This window comes from Brachypodium distachyon, chromosome 4, assembly GCF_000005505.3.
Source record: "Brachypodium distachyon strain Bd21 chromosome 4, Brachypodium_distachyon_v3.0, whole genome shotgun sequence".
Taxonomy (NCBI): domain Eukaryota; kingdom Viridiplantae; phylum Streptophyta; class Magnoliopsida; order Poales; family Poaceae; genus Brachypodium; species Brachypodium distachyon.
In genome coordinates, this window is record NC_016134.3 from 16,037,019 (window position 1) to 16,061,629 (window position 24,611).

The 24,611-nt window shown below is 46.7% G+C and overlaps 2 protein-coding genes across 6 annotated transcripts; one reads left to right on the forward strand and one right to left on the reverse strand.

Moving 5' to 3' along the window:
- The first annotated feature begins 15,853 nt into the window (after positions 1-15,853).
- On the forward strand, positions 15,854-20,105 carry LOC100833609 (pumilio homolog 12). 5 transcript variants are annotated; one of them, XM_024462864.1, is made up of 7 exons: positions 15,854-16,119; positions 16,800-17,224; positions 17,324-18,471; positions 18,553-18,715; positions 19,031-19,194; positions 19,297-19,555; positions 19,628-20,105. In XM_024462864.1, exons 2-7 carry the CDS (start codon positions 16,886-16,888, stop codon positions 19,757-19,759), a joined length of 2,205 nt encoding a protein of 734 aa, XP_024318632.1. In that variant the 5' UTR covers positions 15,854-16,119; positions 16,800-16,885; the 3' UTR covers positions 19,760-20,105. The 5 variants fall into 5 exon arrangements, with proteins under 5 accessions (XP_024318632.1, XP_003575930.1, XP_024318631.1 ...); XM_003575882.4 differs by having other exon boundaries at positions 16,800-18,471; XM_024462863.1 differs by having other exon boundaries at positions 16,869-18,471.
- Positions 20,106-20,395: 290 nt separating this feature from the next.
- On the reverse strand, positions 20,396-22,425 carry LOC100830464 (putative H/ACA ribonucleoprotein complex subunit 1-like protein 1). Its single transcript, XM_003577380.4, has 4 exons — positions 22,172-22,425; positions 21,914-22,062; positions 21,312-21,427; positions 20,396-20,805 (listed from the first exon to the last, which is right to left on the reverse strand). The coding sequence occupies exons 1-4, from the start codon at positions 22,326-22,328 to the stop codon at positions 20,643-20,645; spliced, it is 585 nt and encodes a 194-aa protein (XP_003577428.1). The 5' UTR covers positions 22,329-22,425; the 3' UTR covers positions 20,396-20,642.
- Between the last annotated feature and the right edge of the window lie 2,186 nt (positions 22,426-24,611).

Sequence of the window (24,611 nt, forward strand, 5' to 3'; positions counted from 1 at the left end):
GCTGGTGAAGCATAAGAAGCTGGCGGCGGAGCACAAGGCTTTGGTGGCAGAGCACCAAAATGAGGGTAATACATTTTCGCAGACATAGAAACTATGTCCGAGTATTAATGTATTGTGAAAACTGATACGTGCTCTCATCCACAGCCGGGGATGACGCTCAAGTGGCAGAACTCTTGAAACGCATCATGGAAGTGCAAGGTAAAACTTTACCCTTATCTCGGGTTTCATCCATTTTAAACTTGGGCTTTCGTAACTCACATCTTCCAAACAGATGAGAAGACCCGGCTAAGGGTGCAGCTCGAGGCTTAGGCGGAGGCGCACAAGGGCGAGGTAGTTAAACTTACCTCGGCTCTGTCTACCCAAGCCGACGAGAAGATCCGCCTCGAAGGCGAAGCGCAGAAATGCAAGGATCTTGTCGCCCAGGCCAAGACCCGTGCCACTTCTGTTGAGGAGGGGAAAGCCGAGAGAGCCCGCCTGCTCAGTGTGTGCAGGCGTGATCTTATTAGGATAGACGCGATGCTGACCAGTAAGCTGCTCTTGTCCAAATCTTTTTCCTTTGATCATTTGGCCGAAAACAGCAATAGGGTGCCGAGACTAATGACTTCCTTTTTGTCTTTATCAGAAATTTTCCCGCATTCTACCGAGACTGCCCAGGCTGCCGTGATCAAAGCACGCGGAGAAGGGATCCAGCCAGGGCAGTACCTTCAGAGTATGACCTGAAGGACTACCTTGTCAACATCGCGAGCCGCGTTAAGCCCCTGAAATCCTTCGGGGTCAACATGCTTAACGCCGGCATTCGCGCCTTCCGAGCTTTGTGGCCGGGAGAAGAGGCTCCGACTGGCATCCCGAAGCTCGTGAAGCATCTGCTGGGAGTGGAAGACCGGCTGAACAAGTGGCGGGAGTCGGCCACTCGTGTCGGGACCGACGAGGCTTTGTCGTTCGTACTTTCTTGGTACGACAGCATCAACCTTGACGTGCTGCAGTCGATGCGTGTCGGCTTCCCCTTCCTCTCGGACCTGGAGCTGATCGCGAAGCGTCAGGAGCGAGCTTATTTCTTCATTCAATAGGCCCATGTGCATAAGTTTGTGGAGGGTACGATAGCCGATGGGGACGAGGAGGCGGCCGAGGAAGACGAGGAAGAAGTCGACGAAGAGATTGTCGTCGAGTCGGCTTCCACTGCGACGGACGCTCCGTGTACCGGCGCCAACAATCCTTCTGTTTTTTCTTAGTCATGTTAGAAAAAACACTTTAAAGCTTATCAGAACCCCGGGATGTCGGGTGCATATGTAAACAGTTCGAGATACTTTTGGTTGTGAAGCATAATATTTTTAATTTTCTTAAGTCTTTTAACCATCGAGTTCCCAACCGAGTCCTCGAGTCTATTTTTCTGTTGGTGAAATTTTATGACTTCAGTTCTTTGTCTGCCTTGTTGGCGTTCGACGTATGAATCGCGAAGTCATACAACAGCCCTTTCAAAAAATTAAACTCAACGAACTCGCTTGGAAATGTCCGAGATAGGAATGAAATGCCAGATTAAGTAAAACAACACTCATCTCGGCTCGCTCCTTTGTTTGTTTCCGCAATCGTTTTTCATGTGTCCAGCAATCTCGTACCCAATCTCTAGCTTGTCATGAAGCCGGGTTGCGGACAACAGCGAAGTCATAGAGGTGATTTTCAATACCGACACACTACTAAACCGACATAAGATTACACAACTAAGCCATGCCGACATACAAAATGATAAATGCAAGATAACACTTAAACAGCATGGGGGTCCCCGAGTTCCTTTTGAGAACCCGACGGATAATTTCATTGTCTCAAAATATTCAACATAATGAAAAACGACACAAATACTAATCTCTCAAGTATAGAACGGATGAAGCAAAGCTACATTTCATGGCCTCTTGGTCTCCTCGCCTGACCGATCCATCTTGTTCGCTTCGGGATCCTGCGCATCTATAAGATAGTAGAAATCATTGTGTAGCGCTTTACTCACAATGAAAGGTCCTTCCCATGAGGGTGACAGTTTATGCATGCCGGCTCTGCGCTGCACAAGTCGGAGCACCAGGTCTCCTTCCCGGAATACTCGCGGGTTTACCTTCCGGCTGTGATAGATGGCCGACCGAGATAGAGCCAATTCCCATGCTTCTTCGACCAAGTCGACATCATTTTCTCGAGCCTCTTTTACCTCAGCCTCCGTATACATGGTCACTCGCGGAGAGTCATGTTCAATGCCGGCTGGTAAGACAGCTTCCGCCCCATATACGACGAAGAATGACGTGTAGCCTGTAGAGCGATTTGGAGTCGTCCTGAGACTCCATAGCACAGCTGGGAGTTCGTCTAACTAGCATCCTGGAGTGCGTTCTAATGGCTCAATCAGCTGAGATTTTATGTCGGCTAGAACCATGCTGCGTTGCTCTCTCAACTTGTCCATTGGACTGAGGATGTGCCACGGAGGCGATATCCAGCCGGATTTTCTTTTCCGTGCAAAATCGCGCGAAAGGTCCCTCCGCGAAGTTTGTGCCGTTATCCGTGATGACGCTGTGCGGGTAACCGTACCTCAAGATGATATCTTTCAGAAATGACACCGCGGTCTTGCCGTCACACTTCCATATCGGCTTTACTTCGATCCACTTGGTGAACTTGTCAACCATGACCAAGATATGTGTCATACCTCCTCGCGCCCGCTTGAAGGGTCCCACCATGTCCAAACACCAAACAGCGAACGGCCAGGTGATTGGAATAGTCTTGAGCTCAGATGCCGGCATGTGAATCTTGCTGGCATATCTCTGGCAACCGTTGCATTTCCGGACCATCTCCTCTGCTTCCTGTAGCGCACTCGGCAAGTAGAAACCATGCTGGAATGTTCTTGAAGAGGCATGATGATCGCACTCTCCTTGGTGAATATCCCGGAGTATCTCTTGCCCCTCTGCTGGCTCAACGCATCGTTGCAAGACGTTAGTAACACTTCTCTTGTAGAGTTCGCCATTGATGATAGTATACGCCTTCGTCCTTCTTTGAATTTGCCTTGCCGACACTTCCTCTTCCGGGAGATTCCCATCTTTTAGGTAGGACATTATCGGTTGTGCCCAAGCCGGCACAGGATGAGTGGCAAAAACTGGTTCATCTATCTCCATCGGTTCAACGGCTATTGCTTCAGTCAAGTTGGGGCGCTCAGTCCCCGGGTTACAAGAACCACTACCGTTGTCAATGTCCATTGGAGTAACACCATCTTCTGAGCTCACCGGGATAAATATTGACTCTGATTCGGATGACGGATTGATGGATGGCTTGCGTAAATGTTCCAATGCCACACCAGCTGGGATGGCCTGTCGCGTTGAGCCGAGCTTCGACAGAGTGTCGGCTGCCTCGTTCTCCGCCCGTGGTATATGATGAAATTCGCACCCTTCGAAGTGGCCACTAATCTTCTGAACATGAAAGCGGTACAGCGCCATATTGGCATCCAAAGCATCCCAATTGCCAGAGGCTTCCTGGACCACTAAGTCGGAATCACCAAAGCATTGAATCCGGCGAACTCCATCTCTTTTGCCATCTTCAGTCTGTGAACAAGTTCCTGATACTCAGCGACATTGTTGGACGCTGCAAAATGAATTTGAACACATATCTAAGTTGGTCGCGTTTAGGCGAAGTCAGAACTATGCCGGCACCAAGCCCACTTTTCATTTTGCAGCCGTCAAAATGCATCTTCCAGTAGCTGGTTTTGGGTGGTGGTGGTTCATATTCCATCTCGGCCCAATCTACCAACAAATCCGCCAGAGCTTGAGATTTTACGGCGTCTCGTCTGTCGTACTGCAGCATGTAGGGTGCTAACTCAATAGCCCATTTGGCTATCCGGCCGCTTGCATCTTTATTACTCATGATTTCCGAGACGGGCACTTCACATATAACCCGGATCTGATGTGCGTCGAAATAATGCTTCAACTTTTTCGCCGCCATATAAACGTCGTATGCCATCTTCTGGTAATGGGGATAATTCTGCTTAAACGACGATAACACCTCACTCAGGTAATATACCGGCCTCTGCACCGACTTGTCGTCTTCATCTCTTTCCACCAGTATGACGACGCTGACGACTCGGTTTGTTGCTGCTATATACAACAACATCGGCTCTTTCTCCATTGGCGAGGCTAATATCGGCGCCGTAGCAATCATCTTCTTCAGCTCTTGAAATGCCACTTCTGCCTGTTGCGTCCACACAAAGTTGTCAGTTTTCTTCATCAGTTGGTATAAGGGCATTGACTTTTCACCCAGCCGACTAACAAAACTACTTAGTGATGCTAAGCATCCGGTGAATTTCTGCACATCTTTAAGACATTTCGGCAGTTTCATCCTCTCTATGGCGGCAATTTTCACATGTTTTGTTTCTATACCTCGGCTCGATATCAGGAACCCGAGTAGCTTTCCTGCTAGCACACCGAATGTGCATTTGGCCAGGTTTAACTTCATTCGGAATCTCCTCAGATTTGCAAACGTTTCCATGATATCATCCAGCAGTGTGACACTTTCTTTGTTTTTTATGACGATATCATCGACATATACCTGGACATTCTTACCAAGTTGATCGTGCAAGCATTTCTGCATGCACCTTTGATAAGTAGCCCCTACATTTCTCAAACCAAACGGCATAGTGCAATAGCAATAAGCCCCGAACGAGGTGATAAATGATGTCTTTATTTGATTATTAGGGTTTAGTGGTATCTGGTGAAAACCAGAGTATGCGTCTACAAAAGACAGCAACTCACACCCGACAGTGGAGTCGATCACCTGATCGATCCGAGGTAATGGGAAAGGATCTTTGGGACATGCCTTGTTCAGGCCGGTGTAGTCGATGCACATGCGCCACACTTTGGCAGCAGTCGGATCGTCTTTCTTCTTCTCGACCATGACCGGGTTTACCAGCCAGTCGGGATGCAACACTTCCATGATAAAGCCCGCAGCTAGAAGCCAGGATATCTCTTCCGGTATGATTTTCCTTCTGTCGTCGGCGAAGCGTCGAAGAGGCTGCTTCACCGATCTTGCGTCTGGCCTGACATGTAATGAGTGCTTAGCCAACTCCCTCGGCACACCCGGCAGGTCTTGATTTAACAATGCGAAGATGTCCCGATTCTCACGGAGGAAGCTGGTGAGCTCGTCTTCCTATTTCGCACTCAGGCCGGCACCAATGATAACAGTGCGGTCCAGAAACTCACTGTCGACCGGGATCTTCCTCGTCTCCTTGGCTGCCTGAAAAGCCATGCTTCCATGGGGTTTGGTCATAACCGGCAGGCCAATATGTGCCGACTGAGCCAACGCAACAACTTCTTGCAACTTCTTCTTCTCACCAGCGATAACGAGTGACTCGGCCAAAGCAGACCCTCCCACTGCGCACTCCATCGAACGCTTGTAGTTGCCAGTAATGGTTATGGTACCGTTCGGTCCCGGCATCTTCATCTTCAGATAGCCAATGTGGGTTGTCGCCATGAATTTGGCCAATGCCGGTCTACCAAGCAGCGCATAGTACGGACCGCTGAGGTCCACCACTTCGAACACCAAGTTCTCGGTTCGACAGTTCTTTCTGGTGCCGAATAAGACGTCAACTCGGATCTTGCCTACCGGGGCACAAGATACTCCCGGCACGATACCATGAAAGGTAGTCCGGCTAGGCTCAAGCATGTTATCAGTAATGCCGAGTTTGAGTATCGTGTCCCGGTACATGATGTTTATGCTGCTCCCATTGTCAATGAGAACCCGAGTGAACTTGACGTTAATGTCAAGCCCAATGAGCGTCGGGTCAACCACCAGAGCATAACCACCAGGGTTTGGCATAACTTTGGGATGATCTGGCCGGCTCCAGTTGAGCTCCTGTTCCGACCAGTACATAAATTTCGGCACCGCCGGCATAACAGCATTGACCTCCATCTCCCGCCTGCGCTGACTCTGCTTGTCAGTCGGCTCCGTGATAAAAAATCATGTAGCTCTGGTGATGCTCCTTGTACTCATTTCTTCCGGCATGTTTCGGGATACCTTGGTCTTCCACCTAGTTGACAGCATTGTTTGCCGGAGGGGGTCCCTAAATTTGGGCGTTAGCGCCTGTGAGCGCCGGAGGAGGGGGCAGCCGACTTGCCTCACCTTTCTTGGCCCGCTGCATCCAGCTGCATTGCCGAGTTGTGTGATTCGCCGGTTTGCTGGGGTTAGTCGTGTGAAAGCGACAAGGCTGATCCAGCATCATCTCAAACGTGTACTTCTGCTTATCTTGCCAAGGCTTCTTTTGCTCTCTCTTCTTGGCCCACTTCTGATTTCCAGTCTTCTGACTTTGGCTAAAACTGGCGTCAGGTTGATCCTGAATTGCGGCGACATGGGCTGGCCCATACCGGTAATCCGGCATGTCGTCCCTTCTCTTGTTGCGGTGATCTTGATGATCATTGCTCCGGAATGCACCGGCAGGATTGTATGTCGGCTGCTCTCTTTGTGGTTCTGTCGGCATCAGTGATGGCGGAGTCGGGTCACGGCGATCTTGATCATTTCAGACAGAGTGGCCGGCATTTCTCTTTGCAGCTTCTGCCATAACATGCTGCCATGCCGGCATCCTTGAGCAAACCACGATATGGCCTGCGACTCCACTATCCCTTCACAGGAGTTGCGGAGGTTGTTCCATCTTGTCAGGTAACCCCGGTCAGTCTCGTTGTCCCTTTGCTTGCACATGGACAGCTGCTGAGGGCGATTAGGCCTCTTGTAAGTGTTGGTGAAATTGCTGACAAAAGCTTCTTCAAAGTCTATTTAGCAATTGATGCTGCCTTCCGGCAAATTGTTCAGCTAGATCCTGGCCGGCCCTACCAGCATTTGGGGTACATAACATACTGCCCATCTGCGATTGCCGCCTGCCACATGCACTGCAGTGACATAGTCTTCTAGCCAATCTTCCGGCTTAGTGCTGCCGTCATACGTTCTCGTGCCCCTGGGTAGCTGGAAACCCTGGGCTGGTGTCTCCCTCATGATCCGGTGCGCGAAACAATGCGGTCCTGGAGGGCCTTGTTCTTCCAAAAGCTCCAATAGATAGATTTTATCGAGCCGATGTCGGGCATCCAGCGGCGACACTTGCCTGTTTCCTACTCGGGCTACGAGCGGGCCGAGATTATCACGTTCTCGCCTGAGATAACCTTCATCACCCATGGCCGAGTACCCGTCATCATAACGATCTTGTCGTCGATCTTCACCTCGATACAGGGGGTTGCGCCCGACACCCTGCTGTCCTGCAGCAGTATTGGGTGCCGGACCCTGAGGTTGGTGCCCATGACCAGCCCGAGTGACGCTCTTGCTAGTCTCGGCGATTGTTGCCGAGACGGAGATCACTCTGACTGTCATCGACTCTCCTGACCATTTGCTTCTCGGCCAGGGCCGGATCATAACGCTCTAGTCGCTTATCTCGGCCTGAGTTGACACTCTTGTCTCTTTTTCCATCAAGCGAGGAGGCTTGTTTATCAAACCGGCCATCAGCACCCGCGGCCGAGTGAATAACTTGAGATGCACCGTGCTTGCCGTGCATCCTCATGTATGCCTCATTCTGCTCATTAGCTGTGCGGAGCAACTCTTTCACGCATAACTGTTGCAGTCGGAGCGCCCTCTCCCGTGAGATTTGGCAACTCTTGCTACAGCCTCAGCGGCCCTGAGATTCTTGACAGGGGTATTGTATTTCGGCTTCAGTGCCGAAGCAAAACTTGCCGACACCGCGGGCATCCCCCTGCCATCTCTAGCTATCTCAGCATTCAGGTTCCTGCCACGGTTACGCACTTCTCCAACTCGGCTAGGGTTAGTCAATGCGATAGAATTGAGACCATGGGCTTTGTTATACTCACGGAGCGAAATATCAAGCCGAGCCACGTCGACAGCTTCTTGCAGCAGTTTCTGGCGCTCCAACTCCAACTCAGCCTGCAGCTGGGCCGGGTTAGCGTTTGACGCCATCGGCGTGGTCAGCAGTTCGATGGCGGCCTGGAGCTGAGTTGGCTTCGGTGGTAGGGCTGATGTGCCGGTTTGAGCAGCTATGTTCTCCGGCTTCTCCATGGGGAACTTTGCTGTTCTGCCGGATTTGCTTGGGAGCGCGCCACTCTCGGCAACGTCCTTGCCAGCATCACCGCCGTGAGCCGTCACCATGACCTCCACACGGTCAGCGGGGCAGTCAACATGCCGGCCGCGAACCGTGCAGACCGCGGGGGGATCTTCGGCCACCACCACCTGCTCGGGGTACCTGCATGTATTGTCAGTGGCTACATAAACCTCATGCATGCCGAAGTTGATGAAACGGCCGGCGCAGGAAAGCGGTGCGTTGTTGAAGCAGCCGGTGTTGTTGTCGATGAAGCCCAGAGAGCCGAATCTCTGGACTAAACCGGAGACCACGCGCTCTCCGGTGACAAGGAAGCTTCCCGTCCGGATGAAAACTCCAGCCAGCGCCGCTGCTGCCCCCACGGTGGGCGCCAACTGTCGTGGTGGTGTCACAGCAGATGCCATACGATGGCTTATGTTGGGATCGATGGACGAAGGAGAACCCGGAGGAGGGAGAACGTGATGATAACCACGCACGAACACAAGAACACACACACAATTTACCCAGGTTCGGAGCCCTCTTGTTGAGGTAATACTCCTCCTCCTGCTTGGTTGTATTTGCCAAGATACCAAGATCTACAATGGTGCTCCTTGAGCAGTTTTCTTGAGAAAGAAGAAGAAGAAGAAGAAGAAGGGGAAAACCCTAGATGACTAAGTGAAGCCCCTTTCCCTGGGAGGGGTAGTGCTCCTATTTATGTACCGCCCATGTCACACTGACATGTGGACCAAAAGCTAACGTTATCTTCTACGGGCCCCACCAGGCACGTCCTTCGGTTCCCTTTGGAGCGCACGGCAGGGAACAAAGCAGCTTTACTTTTCCTGGAGCCCGGCAACACGTACAGAGACCTCGCGCCAGCTTCCGTCACCGATTCTCTTTCGGTGCTTCTTTGTGCAGTCGCCTGACACTGAGACGTAAGCAACGACTACTTTCCTGTGATAAAGAGGACGTTGTTTTACTTTGCGCCATGTGATAAGGACAAGACCGTTGGCACATCTGGGCGCCAGCCGAGATCGGAGTACTTGTGCTTATCATGCAATCACATAAGACAAGATAGAGGTGCCGGCATATACGTGGTATGCCGGCCTTGTATTAGTTTGGCTTAAGGATGCCAGCGCACATGCTTGTGCCGGCTTTGCCTTCGTCATTTCGGCTAATGTGTGTCGTCTTGACCCTATCCGGGGTCATCCCCCCGACAAAAAGGCAGGAGAACATTGTCGAGGGATGCCGTCGCGGCGGATCGGGGACACGGTGCGCTTGCCGATGTTGATGCGTAGGCCTGTGGTGATGCCGAACTCATCGAGCAAGTCCAGAACAAAACGCAGGTCAACTCGCACCGGGTTGAGGAAGATGATGGCATCATCGGCATACAGACTGGTGCGCATGGAAGTCTCCCGCAAGGGCAGTGGAGAAAGGCCACCAAGCTCCATAACACGAAAGAGGACCCGTTGTAGGGGGTCAATGGCGAGGATGAAGAGGAGCAGAGACACGGGGTCTCCCTGCCGAAGTCCTCGACGGTGAAGGATGGCCTCGCCAACCGAACCATTAACCAACACCAAGGAGGACGTGGAGGAGAGAAGCAAAGAGATCCAATCATGCCAACATGCCGAAAAACCAAGGCATAAGAGGAGCTCAAGAAGGTACTCCCAAGACACCGAATCAAAAGCTTTGGTGAAATCGAGCTTTAACATCGCGAGCGATGTTCCAAATAAACAGGAAGTTATCGTGGATGTAGCATGACTTGAGGAAGGCGCTTTGCGTGGGCGAGATGAGCTCCCGCATGAGCGGCGCAGGGCGACAGGCAAGAACCTTGGAGAAGAGCTTGGCGAATGAGTGGAAGACGCTGACATATCCGGACTTCGATATGTTAATGATCTGTTGAATCCCTACAAGTTAAATCTTCTATCCTAGAAGCAACATGCTTGGGATAATGTCCTGGTTAATCTCCTCTGGAACATTTGGCTAACTCGGAATCTAAATGTTTTCGACAATAAGGTTCTACCTCCTTCCACGGTGTTTGGATGGTGCGTTGACGCTTTGAAGCTCAGGTGCTCTTGGATAAAGAAAATGAAAAAGATTTCGGCTCTTAGCTAGGTTTTTTCAAATTTCTTCCTTCCTCCAAACCCACCCTGTTTCTTGGGGTTTTCGGATCCCTATTCCCCACCCCGCGCTGTACATGCAAGATGCAATGGAGGCATGGAGGCTCGTCGATGCAATGTGCAAATGTTGACGCCAAGGCCGTTGCTTGCCTCATTGTGATTATTCATTCTGGAATACTCTCTTCTTTTCACAAACAATGGCACGCACAAAATTTATTTTGACCAACAATTAGACTAATGATTTGAGAGTTATGTGCTATAAAAATTATATCATTGTATTTGTATTTGAAAAAAGTTTCCAACGATATAAACTTTGTAACATATAATCTACATATTATTGGTCTAATCGTTGATCAAAGTTCAACCTCGAAAAACGTAAATGCCATTGTTCTTGAAAAGAAGGGAGTATTTCGATGCATGGTCGAATCAATCAGCTTTGTCGTCCTTCATTGCGACGTGTGATAAATGCAGAGTGATTTATAGAGTTGGGATGGTTCGGATCAAAAGTGATTTATAGAGTTGGGATGGTTCGGATCAAAAGTGGTTTATAGAGTAGGGAGTATAATGCAAAGCGATTTATGCTTTCCCAAATCGGCATAAACTCGGAGTGGCTGACCGCAGAAGCCCACGACGGACCACGGAATAGGACGCCGAATCGTGGCACGTTTATGGTGCGTACGTGCAAGAGACGCTGCGCTGAGGCGCTCAAGCATCGAGAAATCACCAAATACAGCTCCTCTAATTTGCCACAAGATATCTCTCTGTTTCCAAATGTTCGAGGGGCGGAGATCTGGAGATGAGAAGAGAGGGCCTCACTTTGTCATTTGACAGTTTTTTCTCTCCAAAGGTCTGCATATAGCCTCCACGACTGTGAAGAGAAACAAGTACTGTAGTAGTACTCCGTACAACAACCGATAATTAAGCAGGATCAATCAACACGGGGAAACATTTGTCAGGATCAACATGGTACGATCTGTTCAAAACAAAGTGCAATGCGCCTTAACAGGTTCTCGAATTCCCGACGCAATGGTCTTAAGCATGAAGAAAGGAATCAGTTTTCCCGTCGTTTCATCCCGACGTGTGACTGTGACAAATGCAAAGCTGGGTGTGCTCTGATGCTATCACCAAATCGGCAAAAAAAAGCCCCGGAGTGGCTGACCCGCGCAAGCCGACGACGACTGGCCCCGGAAGAGGAGACCGAATCGTACGTGCAAGAGACGACGCGGTGAGGCGTGACCGTGTGACGTGTCGCCCGTATGGATAAATGCGAAAGCTGAATTTAGCAGCTTGTTTTGGTACCATGGACAAGCGGGCTTGCCTTGTTGGAACAGAGGTTATTGTCGAAGTATCATCCTCATCGTGAGATAATGGGATCACAAAGGATGAAAGAATGAACTTAAATAAATAAATATTTTTTCCTTATTAGGCCTTCTCCAGTGTTGCATTTCACCGGTTTATAAAGCTTATGTGGAAGAGTTTTACATCGGTGTATCAAACTGTGGTGGTGGAGCAAACTTTAGAAATTGAAGGATCGGTGCATGTATATGAACCGGTGCAAACTATTAAACAAAGGGAAAAGGAAAAAAGAGATCGCAACGCAATGAATGGAGAGCATGCAACCCTGCCATGAGGGTTTCTTTCCTTTCTTTTAATAGGGGCAGGTCCCACTAGAAGAGATGGAGGAGAACCATAGCACTGGAGCAAACTTGGGTTGATAGATGTATTATGAACCAGCCGCACCGTGAAAGGCCTTAGTCCATGTAATGTAAGGACCAAGAAAAATAAATATAACTGTGTAAGTGCTCTCTTAGAATGTAAAATTGCACCAGACCGTCGCCTCCCAAGTGAATCCGCTTAAAAGTATAGATTTCATTTGTCTGATCATTGTAGCATCAAAATCCTGCCTGCAACATTTTTGTTCAATTTGCAACATTGGTCCTAAAGTTCATCACAACATTACAAATTTTGCATGCAGCATTTGCAGCATCAAAGCAAATCCTGTCACAACCCACATAGCATAATGAGTCCGTATTCGTAGCAAAACAAACATATACTCGTAGCATACAGAAACTCAGTTTGCAGCATCAAAAATAGTTAACTGCATTTACCTCTTCGTTTTCCGACATCGGCGAGCACGGGGACGACATGGGCAGGCAGTAGCTCCTGCGGAGAAAGGGCCGTAGCGACGGTGGTTGCAGCAGAGTGGAGGAAGCAGGCGGGGGTCGCAATGGTGGCGGCGAGGTGTGCAGTGCTGCAGCGGTGTCGGGACGCAGCGGCAGCGCAGCGAGGCACGCAGCGGAGGAACGGGCGAGGTCGCTCATATTCTTTGTCTAATTAAAAACTTGTCCTCCACACATTTTTCTTTACACCTGATAAACTTTAAGTAGTTCGCCTTTTTCCAAAAAGGAAGACAACCACCAGCCTCTGCATCGACTGATGCGCACATCCATAACAAAGTCGATCCAAAAGAAAAGAATGGTGCCTCCTCCAAATTACCACTAACCTTATGGTACATGCCGAAACAAAACGAAAAGAAACACAACTCTTAGGCAAAGCCTTCAAAAAGAAACGCAGCACATCTGCCGATGACGACGAATCCAACCTTAGATTGAACCTGGAGTTTTCAATCCCGAAGTCAAGCTTTGAGCTGCCATTTTCAACAAGGGCACGACTCAGTCGTGCGTCGACATTGCCTGATATGGGATCAAGTGTTTCCACCAGAGTGCACATACTTGTCATCAAAGCTGTCCGTAGTTCGCTGGTAATCTATATATAACATTTTATTAAAAAAAAAGGCGGAGAAGTAATTTGAGACTTAGACTATTTTTATGGTATCTCTAGCCAAAATTTGTTACTCATATTAATTGGTCCACTTAGGGCATCTCCAACAATGGTTGCTATTCGGGTACCAAGAAGATACCGACCAATGTGGAGGAGATGAATATAACAGGCAAGTAGTGCTTAATTGAAAAAGTAACATCATCTAGACGGGTCCAAGAAAGAAAAGAAGATAACATATGGGTCCATCGAAAAGAAAAAGGAATAAAAAAATAAAAAACATATTAAAAAAGAGAGTAAAATTAGTATCAACCACCGTTGGAGATGCCCTTATTAACAATAGATGGTGCCCGCGTCTTTCTAGACTCTAGTTCAGAGTAGCACAAATGGCATTAGAAAAATGGATCAAATATGACTAGAAACAACGGTTCTTTGCAAACCAAGACTTAAAAAGGTTGACACGTTACGAACTGAGCCTAACTCAGGTGGTTGGTATATGACTTGATGTGGATGCTTGCATTTTCCTGCATTTATTTCAGGACATAACCGGCGTTGTGTTTTCAGTGGGAATGACGTATTCGTCAACTACGAGGCGTCTGTGGTGACTTCATCAATTTCAAGATGATGTGCCGGACCAGTCTTTCGAAGGTGTTCATAACGGTAGGATGTCCGTTCGTATTTGTGAGCGTCTGTGTCTGTACTGTGTTTTTTTTTTTTAAAAAGTTGACACATTCGATGAATTGTGGCGAGGGTTCTTTTACTGGCCGTCTGGCCCTAACATACCGTCAGAAACAAAGTGCTGTTTTGGTTCCCCGGCAGCAAAAAAAAAAATCAACTTTGCCATCGCCTCAGTGCGACGTGAAGCTACGAAGGCACTTACACTATCACCAAATCAGCAAAAATTCAGAGTAGCTGCACGACCCAACGACTGGACCGAGTGCATCAACAAGAGGAGGAAATGCAGTGAAGAGAGGCCGTGACATGGAGCAGTGTTTGAGCTTTCCTCCACGAGGACCTATGGCTATTTTTGGAACGCAGGAATATCATGGAGCTTTCGTGCTCACACGCTCGAATGCCGCTTATTTAGAATACAGAAGTTTCCCCGAAGCCACGCTGCTGGAACTAGTTCTCCGAGGAATTTGTGCCAAATGCACCAGAGCGCTCTGAAGAGCAGCAGGGGCAATCTCCAAGGTGATTCTGTGGGAGCAATGGGGTTAATTAGAAGTCAGTTGTGAGTAGTGAAGCAGGCCGACTAAATCTGGGCCAACCTACCTTGGTGTGGGGTGATGATGTGATCTGCCCCTGCTTTGCTCTCTTTTCTTTCACCGCAGTAATGGGCTTCATTCATTTCATTTCATGGGGGTAAGCTACCATCGTTGGGAGGGTCGGAAGCTTCATGGACACTTCCTTTGTCATATTCATGTGCATGCTTTTTTTGAGGGAAGGGAGGGAATGTGCGTACTTTTGAGTTATGGCTGACTGGTCAAAGGACCAACTTATAAATGCATTTTCAGTTGAACAAAAAGAACTCCCCTGAAAAAACAAGATGAACAAAAAGACTCTGATGTTTCTTTTGTTAACCCTGGTTATAGGGACCCGACACTTGGCACTTTAAAAACTACTTCCTCCATTTCATAAAGATTGGCACAATTTTGGACTAAAGGTTGTTCAAAACCATGCCAATCTTTATAGGAGGCAGTATAACTTTTCAATCTAGGTAATCAATCCTTTCCATTTTGATGCAGTTGTTTAGCTGTGCCGTGCAAGGCTTGAAACAAACCCTTTTGTACTACTGGTGGCCTGGTGGGGTGGTAGTCCAAAAGCACACGCCGCATTGCATTGATCGAATCAGAGCAAGTCAATGATAAATATAGATCTGTGGTGAAGTCAAGCTAAGTGCATATCAGAATATTGGCATCAGGTTATATATATTCTGCCAAACGATAATGCATCTGGGCCACAAAGAGGATGTACCTCTAAAGTATCTTCTCTTCTTTAATTTTCTTTTCGTTTTTAATACAATTAATTCTACTGAGAACTATGATTAGTTGATCACAACATCATCATTTCGAAACTTTGCGAGTATCCAAACGTGATAATATTTATATTGGCATGTCACATGTGTAGTACAAACTTTGTTAGCGTCCATTTATCAACCAAGATGATTTCATTTGAGGTAGATTGACCATCCTTTTAGTCAAGAGTTAATCATATCACGTCAGAGGGAGAGATAGACCATTTTCTCTATCATACCAAATAATGACCCCGAATCACGTTTTTATTTATATTTTTTAATGATTATTTATTAAATTTATTACTCTGTATTATTATTTATTCATCTCAAAACTTTTCGTTAAAGATGACTCTAATGATAACATTTGTATGCCGCTTCTTTCTCCTGGGAACATGTTTGACTGTCAACAATGTCGGAGTCAGGATTAACCATAGGCCATTGTTTTAAATCATAAAAATTACCGAGCAAAACCCAAGCCAAATCTTAAAATCAGCAAATTTAACGAGGAAAAATTATGTGCCTCGGGCTGCCCGAGGCCCGACTCCGCAGATGATTATCATCTTTAAGTGACGTGGAGAGCATGAGAAACTGCTCTCGCTACCATTTTAATAGATGCCATAAGCAATGTGTAATGTACACACCTAATCTTAAACCAAAAACTGCAAGACTTCCTTGCAAAGAAATCCTAAACAACAAGGAGAAAACAAAAACAAAATCAAATCACCCTCACTCCATCTATGCATGCATGGATGGGTGTGTGGGCCCACACACACTCTCTCTCTGCCCCTGTTTCTCTCACTTCCATCCACACAAGGCCACACAAGGACTAAAGAGAGAGGCCAGGGAGAGAAGAGTCCATGTGTTTGTTTTTGGAAAGGGGAGAGAGAGAGAAGGGGGGCAGAGTTGAAGGAGAGCAAAGAGTCCAAGGAAATGCACCAGCAGAAACGCCCCTCTTTTCATCTCCTTCCCACCCAAGCCTCCCAATAAAATCTCCAGATATCTCCGATTCCCCCCCACCCGATCCTTCACGGCTGGTTGTTTCAACCCAATCCTCCCACGATTTCTGGAATTCTCCATCGCGAATCCCCTCCGTAAGGTCGACCCCTGGACCCCTGGTAGTGGCTTCTTCACTGGTAATTTTGTTCGCCTCTCTTGGGGATTCGTCGATTAGTTTAGATCGAATTACTGGGCTGTTTAGATCGATTTCGCCGGCTGGTTTCTTCTCAGGATTGGGTTATTTGAGGTAGGTTTCCATCGTTCCGTGTTCTTGGTGGGGATTGCGCCCTGTTTCCGTGGTGATCGGGGGGTTTTTCTGGGGTTTTTGCGATCTTAATCGCGCTTGGGGTTTGAGAAGATGGGGCGATGGATGGTTGTCAGTGCCCGATTACCCTGCATTTGCTGGGAAGTTTAGTGATTTCTGCGTAATCTGGTCATGAACTTGGACCATTCGGTGATGAAATTAAGGATTATTTTGATTTATTTTCCTACTTAGTTGTAATGCTGGTTTCTATGTGCATTGCTTGGGGGCATCTTTGTGGGGGTGTGGGGATCAAAGTTTGGCCTTATTTCTTCTGTTCAATTACCAATATTATGTTCCTATCTGGCGATCTGCAGAATACTTGTTTCAGAATTTAATAAATCCTGTCTTGATTTCCAGTGTTCTTCTAAATCTTTTGTTATTTTGGTCTGCACAAAACTTAGTCTCGTGTAGTGCCCTTTGTTCTGTTCCTGTGTAGGTTTTGCCTTCGCTTTAATCATGTTCCACATTGATTTCATGACCCCTGACTGTAACATGGAATTCCTGGTGTTGCAGGACCAGAGCATCTGCCTGCATTGTGTGATTGAGTTGGCACTAGCCCTCACCGTGCTCAGTGTTTCACAGATCATCCTGTTCCTGACATGGAGGATTCACAGAGTAATCAGGATGGTTGCAAGTTTGGAGCTTTTGTTGACGGGACTCCTGGTGCTGCATTGGGTAATGCTGGTGACATGGAGCTCCACTGTATGGGGGGTGGTACTTCAGAGGCAGGGAGAGCCTCTCTGAAGATGAGAAGGCCACTGCCTTCTTCACCATTCACGATGTATGACACTTCGACGATCGGAAGCAATCGAAGTGCTGTGGGGTTCTCTCATAGTGACAGTCTACCCGACGAGCAGTCGTTGGCTTCAGCTTTTGGGGACATGAGCTTCATGGATCACACAACTGATTCTCCTACAACCCCTACAAATTTTGTGCCGGTAAGTGGGTACTATCCATCTGGGCTTACGCCTCCGAATGTTACATTGAACCTGCCGATTGTGCCAGCAATTGTTCAAGATGATTTGGTGCCTCTGCAGTTCAGTGCTGAACATGTCAATCAGAAACCAAACCAACTAACTCTTGAACACCAAGAACAAGCTCACAGATATCCACTGCACTTTGGGTATTTTCCAACAAACTCCCAGATGGAAAATCTGGACAGGGTCTTCCGTCCTCGTTACCAGCCACCAGCTTTGTCAGCTTCACCCATCGAGCAGCAGTTTTATATTGACAGGCAATCTAAGATATATGCACCTTATGGTCAGCAGTTTGGTTCAAACTTCATGTCGCATCATGGTATGGAAGAACAAACATACCCCACTATACCACCACATTATGTTTACCCACAATTGGAACAGGTTGCCAGGTCAGATGTTCGTCGAAGTAGGAGACATCGCCAGGCTGCAGTTTGCACATCTGCAAATGGCGCATCACATATTGGAACACCTAATACTCATCGACTGGGAATGGGTAATGATGATCCTTACAGTAATGGTGCTGCTTTTCTCAAGAGAAATAACCAGCTGCATAACACATATGTGAACAGTTTCCCAGGTACATTGTATGCTGACAGTTCATGTGACAGTGGCGATTTCAGTCAGCAAGATGACAAATTTTCCCATCCATATGCATTGAATTCTTTGTCTAATGGTTTCTCTGAAGATCAGATCTCAGATGATCTCAGCGCTGCAAGTTATCCAGAAAAGGTCTTGATGAGGTCTGATGGGGTAACTTCAGCAAGAAGTACCAAGTTTGCTCCTTCCATGAATGGTTGCATTGGTAGGGATCGAAGATTTAGTAATGAACATAACCATCTTGATAATCAGAGTAATGATTCTTCACGCCTCGATAGGCTGCACTCCGAGTTTCTGTCCTTGGTGATGCAATCCCGTGAGCCGAATTATAATTCAGTTGATGAAGTTGCTGGAAGAATCTATATGTTGGCTAAGGATCAAAATGGCTGCCGTTTTCTGCAAAAAGTATTTGCTCAAGGCAGTCAAGAGGATGTTGAAAAAGTCTTTGGTGAAATAATTGATCATATTGGTGACCTTATGGTAGATCCATTTGGCAACTATTTAGTGCAGAAGCTGCTTGAAGGGTGCAGCGAGGATCAACGGATGCGCATATTATGTGAAGTTACTAAAATGCCTGGACAGCTTATTGCAGTTTCTTGCAACATGCATGGGTATGAGCAATGATCTGATCATTTGTTTTATCTTTAATAGTATTGCTTCTATTTCTTATCTTTTAGGAAAAACATGTTCAGGACTCGTGCCGTGCAAAAGATCATAGAAACTATAAACAGTCCAGATCAAGTTTCGAAGGTTGTGTCTGCATTGAGTCCTGGAGCAATGCATTTGATGCTAGATCCTAATGGCAGTCATGTGGCAAACCGGTGCCTGCAGAAACTGTTACCGGAGTCCAAAGTGGTAAGTGACTGCTAAGCATCCGATTTAATTAGGGTATTTTTGCACTACACTTTATGAATTTATGTTGGTTGTATTAAACAATTATGTGTACAAATATTGCTTGCATCAACCAGGGGTCAATAAAATAAATTGGCACCATTTGTACTCGTTTTCTTTTCTTAGTCTTTTCTTGGTAATGTTCTATTTTGCATGGTCATAGCTAAATACCCTTCAGGATTAAAGCATATTTCATTCGGCATTGATTCTTTGTGATGCATATAACTTCTTGTCATCCCTTTTTTACTCTGACTCGTGGATGCTTTATAATTGTTGCAGTTTCTTCTTGATGCGGCCACATTGCATTACCTTGAACTAGCAACACATCAACAAGGCTGTTGTATCATTCAAAAATGCATTGAACATTCAAATGATGAGCAGAAATACAGCTTGTTGAGCAACATTATATCAAGTGCCCTTACTCTTTCAGACGATCAGTTTGGGTATGGCATCTTTTTCTCCTTTTCAATGGTTATCCCTAACTAGGCTGAATAAATATTGCAACATGCCTTTTGGATATTATAATATGAGTTAATTTCTTCCAGGAACTATGTCATTCAGTCTATCCTCAATCACAACATTGGTTGGGCGACTTGCAAAATAGTAGATGAGCTGGAGGGTCACTTTGGGTATTTATCAATGCAGAAGTGTGGTAGCCATGTGGTCGAAAACTGTCTAAGGCAAGCACCGCAGCACAAGCGTGACAGAATCATTGGTGAACTTATGAATGATCCCAAGTTGCCGCATATCATGGTGGATCAGTTTGGCAATTTTGTGATTCAAACAGCTCTTGAACATTGCAAGGTAAATCCATTGCTGCACCCCAGCCAAAATAGATGCATGTGTAAATTCTCATCGAGGATGTTTAATTTGCAGGGTACGCTACACACAGCCTTCGTCGAAGCTATTAGACCACACGCTGCAGCAATGCAAAGCCACATGTATGGGAAAAGGGTTTTATCAAAAACATACCTGAAGAACAAGCAACACCGAGTTGTTGTGCTGTAACCTTCATTCGGCGATTGTAACAGGATCGGGACAGTTCAAGCCACTTGTATCACGAACAGCACTGAATGTATAATGCTGTGAAAGAGGACCTTTTGTATCTGGAGAATTTTGGGGAAAAGGAAGGCATTTTAGTATATTTACGCATGTAGAATTAATAACTGTGAGTTGTATTGTTGGGTACTTGGATTAGTAATCAGTCTTCGCTGTATCTGTCAGAATATGGTTTGTCATTAACATTTTGTAATAACTGGTTGTCTGGGTACTCTAGATTGTGTTCTCTAGAAGCTGAAAACTTTGTAACCATATTTGAAAGCAGCAGTGCACAGATATCAAATTCTAATATTTACATCAGTAGTGTAAGCTCCAAAACTTTTTCTTTCATTCGACCAACACTGGCTTGGGCTCCAGTATCAAAGATAACGGAACAAACCCAGGCTCAGCCAACTTAATGCTAAATACTACAGGTTCTGAACGCACTTACAGCCTGATGCGGCAAAAAGGGCTCCACTATCAAAAATAACGGAACAAAACCAGGCTCAGCGAAGTTCATGCTAAATACTACAGGTTCTGAACGCACTTACAGCCTGATGCTGCAAGAAGACACACAGCTGAAGCTCCAGATTGATCAAGCTTGGATAATTAAAGTATGGTATTTTAATCATTTCATTTATGAAATACGCCACTTCCATACAAGGTTCAACTGGAAATGAACTAACCATGAATGCATAACTTAGCAAGAGATACAAAGACTGAAAGACTTTGTCCTGACAGAGAATTCGACTTCCACATAGAAACTGTAGAGTGCCAGTAGCTAACTTGACATAGGTTACAAGAACACAAGTTTCCATGATGTTTAAACAAACATCAAACTAATAAAAAGGCCCTAGTATCTGCCTCGTCCTCTGAATCCACCACGTCCTCCACCCCTGGGAGGTCCACCACGACCCCTTGGTGCCCCTCTTCCACCACGGAATCCACCACGGCCGCCACGAGCACCACCTCTTCCACCGCGACCACCACCTCGAGGACCTCCTTGAGTCGAGCCCCTGCATAACACAAAGATAAACATGATCAATTTACAGTGCTTACATATCGTAACTAGGACAAATAGTGAATGTTTTGTTTGATTTCTCATATGCCTTTTCCCACATTATTTGTAGACTTGCAGGAAGTTTCTTAAATATGTGAAGTTCATAAAAATGAAAATTCAACATAAGCTGAACTGTTCTGCAGTACATTTTTCAACGCATACCTACTATCACATAATAAGCTATCAGCAGCATTCTTAGCTTATTAAGGCTGTCGTCAAATGTTATTTTTAACATCCAGGTGAGGAATGACGAACAAGAGAAGCCCTTCAGACAGATACCAGCTACTCAAAAGATTGCCTGGATGTTTAACCAAGTTTCACAGAAGTGGCCAGTTGAACCTTAACAACTCACCAAGAACTCCAGCAAGTTTATGGATGAAGACATTTAAATAGATTCTGATTTCAAGACTGACAAGGAAAAAATGGGCAAGAGATAAGGTAACAGTTAGATCAAAGTCATACTTTGGCTGAGGCAGGAAGCGTGAGAGAGGCAGCAGCTTCATGGGGTCAATGAAGAACTTGTCACCTTCTTTGTAAGATGTTGCAATGACCCCTTCAAACATCTTGACCGAGAAATACTACAGAGGCACAGAGATTGCAAACTTATAAGATATGCAGCACAAATATGTCACAAATTCAGAAGCGAAAATTCTGAGCTCAGAACCCAATACTGGAGGTACCAACAAACCATCAGACAGTTTCTCAAAAGAAAAAACCATCCGACATATGAAAAGTTGCACCTTATTATGGAACAAGTTTAAATATATGAAAAGTTGCACCTTATTATGGAACAAGTTTAAATAGCAGTGCCATGCTTCCACCACAACATTTTCAACTGTGAATGGACAACCTATCCGCCAAACTTAGCTCAAAAGAACTCAAATGTCTTCAGATTCATGAGATAAATTGCTAGCTCCAACAAACCAATCCAAGCAAAGTCCGACAGAAGGAAATCACTCAGATGGCAACTAAACCTGGCTCTAAAGTCCACAATTATATCGTCATGGGCGCCCATCATTGTAACCAAGACAATTATTTAGATTTGGAGAGGCAGAAGCGCTCACTGATTCATTGATGGGGCCGAAGATCTCGTCGACCTTGCCGATCTGGGTCTTGTTCTGGAGGTAGATGGGCGCGTTGAAGTAGGGCACCTTCTCGTTCGTCAGCTTCGTCACCGCGTCCCCCTCGCACGCGTGCAGGAACGTCGACACCTCTGCGCACCGAAACAACAAAACAGCGAAAACACACATCAAACTCACCGTAATCTCACGACGAGGGCACAGAAGGATGTGATACTCAGGGTCTGGGAGAAAACCACGCACCGACGACCTCGGAGGGAGGGCCCTCGTCGCGGAACCCGCCACCGCCTCCGCCGAAGCGGCCACCCCTGCCGCCGCCGCCGCCGCCGAAGCGGCCGCCTCGGCCTCCCCGGTCCCCGCCGCGCCCGCGGAAACCGCCGCCGCCTCTCGGGGGCCGCATGGTGGCGAAGGGTGTTTTGGGAGAGAGAGAGAGAGAGAGGAGTGGCGGCGGGAGGGTTTCGGCGCGGGAGGCGGCGATGAGGAGAGGGCGAAGGGGTTTATTAGGGTTTTAGGGTGAAGGGCTGCGTGGTTATGGTGAGAGGGTTCGGGTGACTGGCGGGTGGGACCTAGCGGGGTCTCTCTTGCCTGGCCGTTGGATCGTTGCTTCCGGCGGGGAGGGCCGTATGGACGGTGGATGGCTGTTCTGTGTCATGGGTCATCTAAAAATCAGCAATTTTGCGGCAACGGCCAACCAATGCGCAGTAGCTCATCCCCTCTTCGACTCTTCGTGTTCCATCGGCCAAATGAGTTTTTGGTCTATCAAAGGCAACTGGGAGGTTTTGCAGAGTGGTTTCAAGCGGCGACTTCGAGTGATGGTGATGTCCCAAATTTCCTGTCCAGTAAAAAATTCCTGTGAACATACAATGTGTTTCGACAGAGTGCGCGGAATCCACAATTCAGTACGAGAGACCATATTGTGCACTGCATTTCGACGTATCCGGTGAAAACTTTCATTCGGTACAAATTTGAAAACTATCCTCGTAGGTCATTGGATAAAAACGTACGGCTCAGATCAAAGATGGAAATCCTACCATCCACTTAAACAAACTTTTGCACGTAACCCATTGCAATTGAGTTTAAGTGGTTGTTGAGATTTTCACTTTTGATCTGAGCCGTGCGTTTTTTATCGAATGATCTACGAGAATAGTTTGCAAGTTTACACTGAATACGGTTTTCACCGGATACGTTAACTATATACAATGGGATGTGCGGTCCAAAAAGTCTCTACCGTAAAATACAGACAACATACTTACAATGCTAGATAGTCATGATGGCAATGGATACTCAAAATGTGGATATACAGCATGGATCGCGCATATGTAGCGGGTTCTCGCTTCATGGATATCCGCAAATGAATACCCGCCAACTTGTGGAGCAGGCACGGATATCACGTTTGATTCATGTATATCTATGGATACCCGATATTTAATAAAAAAATAAATTATTGACATGTGGGTCCATTATTTAGCTATATGAGTCATATAAATAGTCCCCTTCCCCCTCAACCCTAACCCTAACTCACTCCCCTATCCCTCACTCCATCAGTCCAACCCCACGAGCCGCCGCCCTGACCCTGAGACTCGATCCCCTCCTGGTTCCCCCAATTCCTTCCCTCTTTTATGATGTAGATTGCGTGGATATTGATAATTCATGGATACCCGGAAACACGTGGATATGGATGTGGATATTGTTTTGCACCCATGGATATTTTCGTGGATGGATAATGGATTTGGGGATGGATATGGATGTGGTCGACCCATCCATACCTGCCCATTGTCGTCCTGACTAAATAGTTTGTCTATAAACAGGTTGCTAGTAAAACTACACACATATTACACTCTATCTCTATGTCTCTGTCTCTCCTTAACATTTTTTTCTCCAACTCAGCAAAACCACCTCTTATGGATGAGTGACTCAGCACCTTTGTACATGACCTAATCCAACATCTACCAAAAGATTCAAAACAAGCATCAATGGAGAAAGAAAAGATGCAAGAGTTTCCAGAATGAATAGCCCACAAACACCACAGAAAAAACAAATACAGTTTGTGGCTCGAAACAAAAATGAAGCAGGATCATCCACGTTTCTCCTTCTCAGCAAATCATCTCTAGTAGGCGCTTTTTTGTTAGTGAGCAGCCATACTGAGACATGGATTTTTCGTCCTTTTTTTTTCTGTTTTGTTGCTTGTGGCCTACATCTTCTTCCAAAGATCTAGCAATTTCACCATATGATCTTGCATCTGTTGGCCAAGGAGGTGCTTAGGGAGGTCAGCCAACCCTTGAAACATCACTTAGGGAGGGTCGGGGTACTTGCCGATGAGTTGTTGGTGGTCATTTGCCCATCGCCTTGCCCCTGCGTGGTGCGATGCCCCATACATCCTTCACTCTTAGCGACCAATAGTAGTGAAGCAGGTTCTCTGGATTTCCAGAGTTCGATGGGAATCAGAAGCAAGCACTTTCCAATTTTCATATGTGATGGTTCCTGTAGCGCTTGTGGGCTTTAGGATCTGCAATGCTTTACTGGAGTGATAATTGTAGATGTTTCTTTTTTCCATTTTAAAGACAAGGGTGATTGATGGTGTTGCTGAAGATGGTAGTCCTCGCTTATTCAGGTTAATTTGCAGATCTAAGAGCGAGAGAGTCTCAGATTGCACACGATGTTGCGCCATCTAAATCTACACCTC